Source organism: Anomaloglossus baeobatrachus, chromosome 6, assembly GCF_048569485.1.
Source record: "Anomaloglossus baeobatrachus isolate aAnoBae1 chromosome 6, aAnoBae1.hap1, whole genome shotgun sequence".
In the NCBI taxonomy this organism is placed as follows: Eukaryota; Metazoa; Chordata; class Amphibia; order Anura; family Aromobatidae; genus Anomaloglossus; species Anomaloglossus baeobatrachus.
The window spans coordinates 26,779,019-26,793,270 of NC_134358.1; the positions used below are offsets into that span (position 1 = coordinate 26,779,019).

General features: G+C 40.6%; 1 protein-coding gene across 1 annotated transcript in view; it reads left to right on the forward strand.

Annotated features, from left to right (window-relative positions):
- Positions 1-14,252, forward strand: part of COL22A1 (collagen type XXII alpha 1 chain) — a 515,443-nt gene that overhangs the window by 488,761 nt on the left and 12,430 nt on the right. Inside the window, exons 56-60 of the mRNA XM_075316011.1 lie at positions 592-645; positions 5,999-6,070; positions 7,227-7,262; positions 8,883-8,927; positions 10,460-10,639. Coding sequence (XP_075172126.1) covers positions 592-645; positions 5,999-6,070; positions 7,227-7,262; positions 8,883-8,927; positions 10,460-10,639 — 387 coding nt within the window. The remainder of the gene's footprint in view (positions 1-591; positions 646-5,998; positions 6,071-7,226; positions 7,263-8,882; positions 8,928-10,459; positions 10,640-14,252) is intronic.

Here is a 14,252-nt window from a genome sequence, read left to right on the forward strand (position 1 = left end):
AAACACTAGGGGAGCAGCAGGATAAAATAAGAGCAAAAACTAGACAGAGTCACTGTTTTACAAATGTACCTATAGTAGTATAGTAAAACATATATAAACAGAAAAAAAGTAATCACTGATTTACACACCACTCAATATTTACTGCAAAGTTGTGAAGTTTTATAATATACTTTATTACTTTATTCTGCCAAACACCATGCTGAAAGAACTGTTTGAACTGCCTTTGTTCTTTCTTCTTTATCAGCTGCTTTGCACTGCTGCTTTTGCAAGTATCTTTAATCTCGATTTAGAAAAAAATCTGTCTGCCTTCGTTTGGCGGACCAGAGCCAAAAAAACTCATGATACGGAGAATGTTTGTAAATAATGTCTGAGTATGAATTCTTGTTAATGAAGCAGTTCAAAGCAGCTTCTAAAGGAGAAGGAACCAGGTAGAGAAAACAACACCTTAAATATAGTGTTTTGGAAGTGAAGTTAGGAAAATAAGGTAATGGAGTACATGAAACTAGTGATCTGAATAAAACTTGTCTAACCCACAAATAATCTTTTGTTAATGTGTGTAACTTATTGATCTGTTTCCTATTTTATCCCTAGGGCAAAAATGGGCCGGCTGGACCTCCAGGGAGCCCTGGGGTCCCGGGTATAATGGTAAATATTAAAAAATTAACAAATGCATTTTACAATATGTACAATATTATTAGTCTATGTTAGCGCTGACCCTTATATAGAATCACTACTAGTTAGCCGCACCTAGGATAGTGACTGTTAGGTGCGTGCCCACGAGGAATAGCAGTGTTTTTGCAGCTTCCAAAATGCGTTCTACAGTATAAGCACAGTGGATGGGATTTAGCGAAATCCCATGCACATTGGACTTCTTTTCTCTGCAGCGTAAACTGACCTGTGGCGCAGCTTTCCAAGCCGTAGCATGTCATTTTATGATTTCGGAGATCCGAATGTTCTCAGCAGGAAAACACTGTGGATCGTGGGCAACCTGATTACTGCCACAGCTGTTATCAATCAAGAAATCACTTAAACAGGACTATTATACACAAATGGCAAAAACATGGAACAGTGGTGACTGCCCCTATGTACAAGAATATAACTACTATAATAATGCCCCTATGTACAAGAATATAACTACTATAATACTGCCCCTATGTACAAGAATATAACTACTATAATACTGCCCCTATGTACAAGAATATAACTACTATAATACTGCTCCTATGTACAAGAATATAACTACTATAATACTGCCCCTATGTACAAGAATATAACTACTATAATACTGCCCCTATGTACAAGAATATAACTACTATAATACTGCTCCTATGTACAAGAATATAACTACTATAATACTGCTCCTATGTACAAGAATATAACTACTATAATACTGCCCCTATGTACAAGAATATAACTACTATAATACTGCCCCTATGTACAAGAATATAACTACTATAATACTGCTCCCTATGTACAAGAATATAACTACTATAATACTGCTCCTATGTACAAGAATATAACTACTATAATACTGCCTCCTATGTACAAGAATATAACTACTATAATCCTGCCCCTATGTACAAGAATATAACTACTATAATACTGCCCCTATGTACAAGAATATAACTACTATAATACTGCCCCTATGTAAAAGAATATAACTACTATAATACTGCTCCTATGTACAAGAATAACTACTATATTACTGCCCCTATGTACAAGAATATAACTACTATAATACTGCCCCTATGTACAAGAATATAACTACTATAATACTGCTCCTATGTACAAGAATATAACTACTATAATACTGCCTCCTATGTACAAGAATATAACTACTATAATCCTGCCCCTATGTACAAGAATATAACTACTATAATACTGCCCCTATGTACAAGAATATAACTACTATAATACTGCCCCTATGTACAAGAATATAACTACTATAATACTGCCCCTATGTACAAGAATATAACTACTATAATACTGCCCCCTATGTACAAGAATATAACTACTATAATACTGCTCCTATGTACAAGAATATAACTACTATAATACTGCCCCTATGTACAAGAATATAACTACTATAATACTGCTCCCTATATACAAGAATATAACTACTATAATACTGCCCCTTATGTACAAGAATATAACTACTATAATACTGCCCCTATGTACAAGAATATAACTACTATAATACTGCCCCCTATGTACAAGAATATAACTACTATAATACTGCTCCTATATACAAGAATATAACTACTATAATACTGCTCCTATGTACAAGAATATAACTACTATAATACTGCTCCTATGTACAAGAATATAACTACTATAATACTGCTCCTATGTACAAGAATATAACTACTATAATACTGCCCCTATGTACAAGAATATAACTACTATAATACTGCTCCTATGTACAAGAATATAACTACTATAATACTGCTCCTATGTACAAGAATATAACTACTATAATACTTCCCCTATGTACAAGAATATAACTACTATAATACTGCTCCTATGTACAAGAATATAACTACTATAATACTGCCCCTATGTACAAGAATATAACTACTATAATACTGCTCCTATGTACAAGAATATAACTACTATAATACTGCCCCTATGTACAAGAATATAACTACTATAATACTGCCCCTATGTACAAGAATATAACTACTATAATACTGCCCCTATGTACAAGAATATAACTACTATAATACTGCCCCCTATGTACAAGAATATAACTACTATAATACTGCTCCTATGTACAAGAATATAACTACTATAATACTGCCCCTATGTACAAGAATATAACTACTATAATACTGCTCCCTATATACAAGAATATAACTACTATAATACTGCCCCTTATGTACAAGAATATAACTACTATAATACTGCCCCTATGTACAAGAATATAACTACTATAATACTGCCCCCTATGTACAAGAATATAACTACTATAATACTGCTCCTATATACAAGAATATAACTACTATAATACTACCCATATGTACAAGAATATAACTACTATAATACTGCCCCTATATACAAGAATATAACTACTATAATACTGCCCCTATATACAAGAATATAACTACTATAATACTGCCCCTATGTACAAGAATATAACTACTATAATACTGCCCCCTATAAACAAGAATATAACTACTATAATACTGCTCCTATGTACAAGAATAAATACTATATTACTGCCTCTATGTACAAGAATATAACTACTATAATACTGCCCCTATATACAAGAATATAACTACTATAATACTGCTCCTATATACAAGAATATAACTACTATAATAATGTCCCCTAGCTACAAGAATATAACTACTATAATACTGTCCCCTTTATACAAGAATATAACTACTATAATACTGATCCTATGTACAAGAATATAACTACTATAATACTGATCCTATGTACAAGAATATAACTACTATAATACTGCTCCTATATACAAGAATATAACTACTATAATACTGCCCCCTATATACAAGAATATAACTACTATAATACTGCCCCTATGTACAAGAATATAACTACTATAATACTACCCATATGTACAAGAATATAACTACTATAATACTGCCCCCTATATACAAGAATATAACTACTATAATACTGCTCCTATGTACAAGAATATAACTACTATAATACTACCCATATGTACAAGAATATAACTACTATAATACTGCCCCTATATACAAGAATATAACTACTATAATACTGCCCCTATATACAAGAATATAACTACTATAATACTGCTCCTATGTACAAGAATCAATACTATATTACTGCCTCTATGTACAAGAATATAACTACTATAATACTGCCCCTATATACAAGAATATAACTACTATAATACTGCTCCTATGTACAAGAATAAATACTATATTACTGCCCCTATATACAAGAATATAACTACTATAATACTGCCCCTATGTACAGGACTATAACTACTATAATACTGCCTCTATGTACAAGAATATAACTACTATAATACTGCCCCTATATACAAGAATATAACTACTATAATACTGCTCCTATGTACAAGAATAAATACTATATTACTGCCCCTATATACAAGAATATAACTACTATAATACTGCTCCTATATACAAGAATATAACTACTATAATACTGCCCCCTATGTACAAGAATATAACTACTATAATACTGCCCCCTATGTACAAGAATATAACTACTATAATAATGTCCCCTAGCTACAAGAATATAACTACTATAATACTGCCCCTATGTACAGGACTATAACTACTATAATACTGCCCCTATGTACAAGAATATAACTACTATAATACTGTCCCCTTTATACAAGAATATAACTACTATAATACTGCCCCCTATGTACAAGAATATAACTACTATAATACTGCTCCTATGTACAAGAATATAACTACTATAATACTGTCCCCTTTATACAAGAATATAACTACTATAATACTGATCCTATGTACAAGAATATAACTACTATAATACTGCCCCCTATGTACAAGAATATAACTACTATAATACTGCCCCCTATGTACAAGAATATAACTACTATAATACTGCTCCTATATACAAGAATATAACTACTATAATACTGCCCCTATGTACAAGAATATAACTACTATAATACTGCTCCTATGTACAAGAATATAACTACTATAATACTACCCATATGTACAAGAATATAACTACTATAATACTGCCCCTATATACAAGAATATAACTACTATAATACTGCCCCTATATACAAGAATATAACTACTATAATACTGCTCCTATGTACAAGAATATAACTACTATAATACTGTCCCCTTTATACAAGAATATAACTACTATAATACTGCTCCTATGTACAAGAATATAACTACAACAATACTGATCCTATGTACAAGAATATAACTACTATAATACTGATCCTATGTACAAGAATATAACTACTATAATACTGCCCCCTATGTACAAGAATATAACTACTATAATACTGCCCCCTATGTACAAGAATATAACTACTATAATACTGCCCCCTATGTACAAGAATATAACTACTATAATACTGCTCCTATATACAAGAATATAACTACTATAATACTACCCATATGTACAAGAATATAACTACTATAATACTGCCCCTATGTACAAGAATATAACTACTATAATACTGCCCCTATATACAAGAATATAACTACTATAATACTGCTCCTATGTACAAGAGTAAATACTATATTACTGCCTCTATGTACAAGAATATAACTACTATAATACTGCCCCTATATACAAGAATATAACTACTATAATACTGCTCCTATGTACAAAAATAAATACTATATTACTGCCTCTATGTACAAGAATATAACTACTATATTACTGCCCCTATATACAAGAATATAACTACTATAATACTGCCCCCATGTACAGGACTATAACTACTATAATACTGCCCCTATGTACAAGAATATAACTACTATAATACTGTCCCCTTTATACAAGAATATAACTACTATAATACTGATCCTATGTACAAGAATATAACTACTATAATACTGCCCTCTATGTACAAGAATATAACTACTATATTACTGCCCCTATATACAAGAATATAACTACTATAATACTGCCCCTATGTACAGGACTATAACTACTATAATACTGCCCCCTATGTACAAGAATATAACTACTATATTACTGCCCCTATGTACAAGAATATAACTACTATAATACTGCCTCCTATGTACAAGAATATAACTACTATAATACTGCTCTTATGTACAAGAATATAACTACTATAATACTGCCCCTATGTACAAGAATATAACTACTATAATACTGTCCCCTTTATACAAGAATATAACTACTATAATACTGCTCCTATGTACAAGAATATAACTACTATAATACTGCCCCCTATGTACAAGAATATAACTATTATAATACTACTCCTATGTACAAAAATATATTTTTTTGAATTCAGGGCCCCAAAGGAACCAAAGGAGAGACTGGAGCTGCTGGAATTCCAGGATTTCAAGGACCGAAAGGACCACAAGTAAGTTGACAATTTTTCCTTTTTCCTATCCCTCTATCTATCTATCTATCTATCTATCTATCTATCTATCTATCTATCTATCTATCTATCTATCTATCTATCTATCTATCTATCTATCTATCTATCTATCTATCTATCTATCCCTCTATCTATCTATCTATCTATCTATCTATCTATCTATCTATCTATCTATCTATCCCTCTATCTATCTATCTATCTATCTATCTATCTATCTATCTATCCCTCTATCTATCCCTCTATCTATCCCTCTATCTATCTATCTATCTATCTATCTATCTATCCCTCTATCTATCTATCTATCTATCTATCTATCTATCTATCTATCTATCTATCTATCTATCTATCCCTCTATCTATCTATCCCTCTATCTATCTATCTATCTATCTATCTATCTATCTATCTATCTATCCCTCTATCTATCTATTTATCTATCCCTCTATCTATCTATCTATCTATCCCTCTATCTATCTATCCCTCTATCTATCTATCTATCTATCTATCTATCTATCTATCTATCTATCTATCCCTCTATCTATCTATCTATCTATCTATCTATCTATCTATCTATCTATCTATCTATCTATCTATCTATCTATCCCTCTATCTATCCCTCTATCTATCCCTCTATCTATCCCTCTATCTATCCCTCTATCTATCTATCTATCTATCTATCTATCTATCTATCCCTCTATCTATCTATCCCTCTATCTATCTATCCCTCTATCTATCTATCTATCTATCTATCTATCTATCTATCTATCTATCTATCCCTCTATCTATCTATTTATCTATCCCTCTATCTATCTATCTATCTATCCCTCTATCTATCCCTCTATCTATCCCTCTATCTATCTATCTATCTATCTATCTATCTATCTATCTATCTATCCCTCTATCTATCTATCCCTCTATCTATCTATCTATCTATCTATCTATCTATCTATCCCTCTATCTATCTATTTATCTATCCCTCTATCTATCTATTTATCTATCCCTCTATCTATCTATCTATCTATCCCTCTATCTATCTATCTATCTATCTATCCCTCTATCTATCTATCTATCTATCCCTCTATCTATCTATATTTTTGTGTAACCTTGTATTGAATATTGGGATTTTTGGCATATTTTGTAGGGGGCGTCCGGTGAGAGTGGTGCACCCGGGAAGGAGGTACACTTTGCTTTCATAGTACCTGTAATGTCTCCCGTCTGGTGTTGTGTCTCCGGTGCTGACTTACTACTTTACCTGTTCCATATACTGTATAACGCTAATGATCCCAGTTCTGGAGCCTGTTTTCTTAGACCTCAGCATTGTATAGTTGTTTTATTCCTCCTGGAAATGTATGACTATCTGAGCATAACACTATCACTTGTCCATGTGTTGTGTGTCGCCCTGGACAAGCCAGGGGCCACAGAGAACAACACCAACACACCCCACACTCCCTGCAGGCACATCAAGGTCAGACACAAAACCCTTGTTGCCTTCCTCCAGGGGCTGATGTCCACACCAGGGGGTGGAGCCAGGCGGTTGGTCTCCACCCACCGAGGAGTTCACAGTCCTGGAGGAGGGAAAAGAGTCAGATTAGTTCAGGAGTTGGAGGAGTGAGGAAGTGAAGTGGTACTAGAGCAAACAAACAGTCTGAAGAGCGTCCAGGTGTGTGGCCCGGGCGAGACAGCAAGGTTGGCAGACGGTGGTGACCGTCTGCAGGAGTGGCCGATTGGAGTCTACCGTAAGGACCGTGGACGGGTGGTGGCCCGGCGGTACCGGACCGGTATACAAAGAGAAGCCAGCACCAGTGGCAGGGGCCTTTCGGACCCCAGCAAGGCTAGGAGTCGCCGTGAAGTTGCCGAATCCGTTAGTGAAGGGGACCTCCGGGTTTCCAATCAGTCAAGTCCCCACAGAAGGCAACAGTCCAACCAAGTGGGAGAGACACCGCCACCACCAAGGCAACCGTTTCTCAGGGCCAGTGCCTGCGGGCAAAAGGGGCTCCTCCGGCCCATATCCAAGTCGGGGAGCGGGTTACCGGTGGGAACCCATCGAAACCGTACAGACTAAGTAGGTGCAGGGAAAAGACAGTCACCGCTAACCTGCAGGGAGCAACAACACCGCAGCCGTCCAAGGGACCCGTCCATCCAGCCGCTTGTTTTACCGTGAACTGTGTCATCATCATTGGGCTGAGTGAGTACCTCCGTGCCGTGCGGCACAGCGCTGCCCCTGCGACCCTGCACCTCATCAGGCCCCGCAACCCGCCTGTCATCAATCCTTACCCCATCACCGGGCCCTGGGACAACCAACCCCCTACCCACGGAGGGGAGGATTAACAATCAAAGCTGCTCCCTGTCACCGCTCCCGGGATCCCCGTCCAGAGCAGCGGTGGTGTCCACACAATCACCACAACCGTGGGTGGCGTCACGGACAATATCCCCAAAACCCAAACCACCCCTTTTCACTCACGGGCGAGGAGCGCCGCTCGAGTCCCCGGGATCCGGCCCACCGCTCGAGCCACTGAGCAGCAGCCGGACCCAAGCAGTGGGAGAGCGCAGTGTCCCCTCTTCCGCCCGCGACAGTTGCGTTCCTTCACTGAAAAGTCTCCCGACACTACCACTTGCCCTTTTCCGCTGGAGGCTTCAGTATGTGGGATTCCCCATAGTTTTGCCCCTGGTCAGCACTTTCTAGTTCCTCCTCTATACGTTTTGCTCCTTGTATCATCCAAACCAGTTCTACAGATGTCTTATACGTCTACATTTATTGCAAATATTATATTATTTAACTATTCTTCCTTATCTTTAGGGATCTCCTGGAAATCCAGGGGAACGTGGACCTAAAGGAGAGAGAGTAAGTCATATATTGCACTTTTTAGCACTTTTCTCCTTGCTGCTATGTCTCCCATTATCTTTCTGTCGCTTATTTGTGGTGGTCAGTGGGGCCAGTAATGGTGGTGGGAGAAATAATGACCTCAATCTAATGGTGATCAGAAGAAGGCTGGCACCATTAGTGGAAGACGGTCATTCTTTCCTAGAGTTCTCCCAGCAGCTCATCCATTTACAGATCTGTCTGTATGTACAGTATATATGTGTAATGTTCGGAGTATCTCATGGCTCTGATAGATTCCTATTATATACCTGGTAATGGAGATGTTTCCAAGTAGCTAAGAAGTACTGTATTTTTTGGATTATAAGACGTACTTTTCCTCCCAAAAATTTGGGAGGAAAGTGAGGGGTGCTTCTTATAATCTGATTGTAGGTTACCGAAAGGTGGAGAGGGGTTGCAAGAGACCGAGGTAATGCTGTGGCGGCTGTGCCAGATCTGCAGAGGCTGTGCGAGGTCTGCAACGGCTGGTGCTGGTGGGCTGTGCGGGATCTGCAGCAGCTCTGCTGGGTCTGTGGCAACTGTGCGTGGTCTCCACCGACAGTGCGGGGTCTCCAGCGGCTGGTGCTGAGGCGGCTGTGCGGGGTCTCCAGAGGCTGGTACTGGGGCGGCTGTGCGGGGTCTCCAGAGGCTGGTGCTGGGGCGGCTGTGCGGGGTCTCCAGAGGCTGGTGCTGGGGCGGCTGTGCGGAGTCTCCGGAGGCTGGTGCTCTGGCGGCTGTGCGGAGTCTCCGGAGCCTGGTGCTGGGGCGGCTGTGCGGGGTCTCCGGAGGCTGGTGCTGGGGCGGCTGTGCGGAGTCTCTGGAGGCTGGTGCTGGGGCAGCTGTGCGGGGTCTCTGGCAGCTGGACTGGCGCGGTGAGGACTACAAAAAATGCCGCCCGGAGTTGGCGCATGCGCAGATTAAGCTCTCGGCTCAAGCTCTCATCTGCGTACACGCCGCCTCCAGCCCATTGATCTTCCAGCAGCGGACTTAAGCAAACTGGCGTCCGGAAGTGGCGCTTGCGCAGATGAGATCTCGGCTTGCCATTGAGCCTATAGCTCAACCTGTGCTGACTCTGGGCACCATTTCTTTGAAGCCTTCACCTCCCGCTGCCGTAACCCGAGCCCCAGCACAGCTGCCCCAGCCGCTGCAGCCTGAGCTCCAGCATAGCTGACAGTTTCTGGGACACCCACCGCCCCTGCCTCCTGTGACTCTGCCCCACCACTGCTGTTGGTCCCTCTAGTAAGACACCAGCAAATTATAAGACTGACCAATTTTTTTTTCCACCTTTTTTTGCTCTGAATTTGGGGTGTGTCCTATAATCCGGTACGTCTTATAAACTGAACAATATGGTAACTCGACCTTTTGAAAACCCTTGAGACTTCAGAAAAAGTTCTTGGTTCCAAGTGATGTCTAAGCTCCTTATAAATCTTGGCATTGTGGATCTTCTAGCGTATTGTCTCCTTATGTAGGATAGTTTTCTTACCAATATGAAATATGTTATCATAACTTAATTTCAGGGTGATTCAGGTACCAAAGGTGATAAAGGCATGCAGGGAGAAAACGGCCTACCTGGACAACCTGGTAACCCGGGACATAAAGGCCACACTGGATTAATGGGTCCATCGGGACCACAAGGAGAACGAGGAGGATCAGGACCTCCAGGTCCACCTGGATCTCCAGGACTGACCGGTCCAAGGGTAAATCCATAGTTTAATTTTTTATTTTATTTAATTTATTGGATGACAGCCTTACAACGACCACCCGATAATGTAATGATGATTTTATATCTACATTTACCTTTGTATTGAGTTTACAAAATACCTTGTGTTTTGGAGAAACCTACCTGTGATTACTTCAAAAATCTATGTCCAAGTTTTTATAGCTATTGAAGACATGATATAAATTTTCAGGCAAACCAGAGACACCCATATGTAAGCAGAGCCTTAACCATCCAAATGAGAAATATCCATCTGTAGGCAAAGCATTGCTCACCATAACCAGATAAACCCATAAGCAGGCAAATCCTGGAATAACCATACCACAAATAATTATTTCTAGGGAAAACCATGACCATACAAACCAGAAATATCAATTTGTACAACGAGCCTTGACCAACCAAACCTCAAACATCCATCTGTTCGTCAGTAGTAAAAGTCTTGGCCCACCAGAGCAAACATATCCATCTGTGAGCAATATTATGGCTAACCCAACCAAAAATACGCATTGGTTGACACAGCCCTTATAAGTCAAACAAGAAAAACCCATTTGTCAACAAAGTCTTAACCAGGAAATTCAGGAATTGCCATTTGTAGACAATGCCATGACTGATGAAGACAGAAATGCACATCTAGACACAAAGACTTGACCAGGAGAAGATAACAGGCATCATGGACAACCCATCTGCCCACAGTGCCTTGACTAATCAAAGCTTGACCAGAAAATGAATTGCACCCATCTGTAGACTAAAAGCCGCTTTACACGCTACGACATCGCTAAAGCGATGTCGTTGGGGTCACGGAATTTGTGACGCACATCCGGCCGCGTTAGCGATGTCATTGCGTGTGACACCTATGAGTAATTTTGAATCGTCACAAAAATGTTCAAAATCGCTAATCGGTGACATGCCCCTTTATTCCCAATTATCGTTGCTGCTGCAGGTACGATGTTGTTCCTCGTTCCTGCGGCAGCACACATCGCTATGTGTGACACCGCAGGAACGAGGAACCTCACCTTACCTGCGGCCGCCGGCAATGAGGAAGGAAGGAGGTGGGCGGGATGTTACGTCCCGCTGATCTCCGCTTCTATTGGGCGGCCGCTTAGTGACGTCGCTGTGACCCCGAACAAACCGCCCCCTTAGAAAGGAGGCGTTCGCAGGTCACAGCGTTGTCGCTATGCAGGTAAGTAGTGTGATGGGTCCGCGCGATGTTGTGCGCCATGGGCAGCGATTTATCTGTGACACACAAACGATGGGGACGGGTACGCACGCTAGCGATCTTGCTAGCGAGATCGCAGCGTGTAAAGTGGCCTTAAGGGGTACTTTACACACTGCGACATCGCTAGCATCGGCTAGCGATGTCGAGCGCGTTAGCACCCGCCCCGTCGTACGTGCGATATTGTGTGATCGCTGCCGTAGCGAACATTATCGCTAAGGCTGCGTCACATGCACTTACCTGGTCAGCGACGTTGCTCTGGCCGGCGATCCGCCTCCTTTCTAAGGGGGCGGGTCGTGCGGCGTCACAGCAACGTCACACGGCAGCCGTCCAATAGCAGAGGAGGGGCGGAGATGAGCGGCCGTAACATGCCGCCCACCTCCTTCCTTCCTCATTGCCAGTGGATGGAGGTAAGCAGATGTTCGTGGCTCCTGCGGTGTCACACATAGCGATGTGTGGTGCCGCAGGAACGAAGAACAACATCGCTAATAAACAGGCAACGATATTTGGTATTAGGACGACCTCTCCAAAACCAACGATTTTTGTCTGTTTTGCGATCGTTTAAGATCGTTCGTACGTGTCACACGCTGCGATGTCGCTAGGGACGCCGGATGTGCATCACTAACGACGTGACCACGACGATAAATCATTATCGATATCGTAGAGTGTAAAGCACCCTTTAATCTTGATCAGACAAAGCAAGAAATACCAATCTGTAGTCAAATCCTTGAACAATCAAGCTAGAAATAGTCATTTATAGAAAAACACAAACAAACCAAAAATACAGATCTGTTGACTGAGTCCTGAGATCAGCCAAACCTAATATATGCCCATCTGTAGTCAAAGTCTTGGTCAAACAATGCACAAATAAACATCTGTAGGCAATGGCATGACCTACCCAACCACAAATACCCATTGGTTGATATAGCCCTTATCAGTCAAACCAGAAACACCCATTTGTCCGAAAGGTTTTTATCTGCAAATCCAGGTATACACTTTTGTACACAGTCAAACCAAAAATTTCCATCTATAGACAAAGCCTTGACTAGGAGAAAGCACAAAACATACTAGGAATACTCGTCTGATAACAGAGCCTTAACCAGTCAAGTCAGTAATAATGATCTGTAGACAAAGCCTTGACCAGAAGACACCAGGCACACCTGTAACACCCATCTGGCTACAAGTTCTTGAGAAGTCAAAAGAAATATTTTGTTCTGTCTGTACAGCTTGACCCAAAACGCGATACAGCCATCTGTAGACAACGTCTTGATCAGGCTGCCAAGAAATAATCATCTGTAGGAAACTCCTTTAATAGTCGAACCGAAAATACCCATTTATAGACAAAGCCTTGAACACCCTTATCTGGGACACCCATCAGTAGACGGCAATTTGACCAGCCAAATCAGAAATATCCATCTGGTGCAGACTGGTCGAATGGGTGGCTCTGTTCTCCGGGTGTGATAACCTCCTCTTTTGGCCATCTTGTCCTCCTTCTTCTGAAATCTGGGTGCATGACGCGTCCTACGTCATCCACACTATGCAGGCATTGAGGATCTGTGCAGGCACACTTCAATACTATGATCTGCCCTACTCAGGTCAGATCAAAGTGCGCCTGTGCAGGACCTCAATGCCGGCCTGTGTGGATGATGTAGGACGCGTTATGCACCCAGGCTTCAGAAGAAGGACAAAGATGGACGAAAGAGGAGGCGCCGGTATCGGAGAACGGAAACACCCATCCGACAAGTCTGCACCACACCGCCCCTTAGGTGACTATTATAAATTGATTTTTACATTCTACACAGCGGCCTGGGCTCTTATATACAGCATTTTAGAACGTTGTACATAAGAGCACATTGGTGGTGGCCGCAGCTTTAAGTCTCCAAATCTGGTGACAGGTTCCCTTTAACCAGCCACACAAGAAACAATCATTTTACATCAGAGTCTTGACCAGTCAAATCTAAAAACACCCATCTATTGATGAAAAATGGATCAATCAAATCAACCAAACCAAAAACATTCATCTCTTAGACGGGTTCCTTTGGTTTGGTTGATCATCTAACTCATGTCTTGAGATTCTTTAATAAAGGGTATAGGGGGATAGTTTTCTGCATTTATTGGTTCCCAGGAATCATTGTCCTAAAAGCTTTCTACTTACCAAACAACATCGAATATGCCACAACGACAGCAAGACACACATGTGTGTGTGCGTGTGCGTGTGTGTGCGTGTGCGTGTGTGTGCGTGTGCGTGTGTGTGCGTGTGTGTGTGTGTGTATGTGCGTGTGTGTGTGCGTGTGTGTGTGTGTGCGTGTGTGTGTGTGTGTGTGTGCGTGTGTGTGCGTGTGTGTGCGTGTGTGTGCGTGTTTGCGTGTGTGTGTGTGTG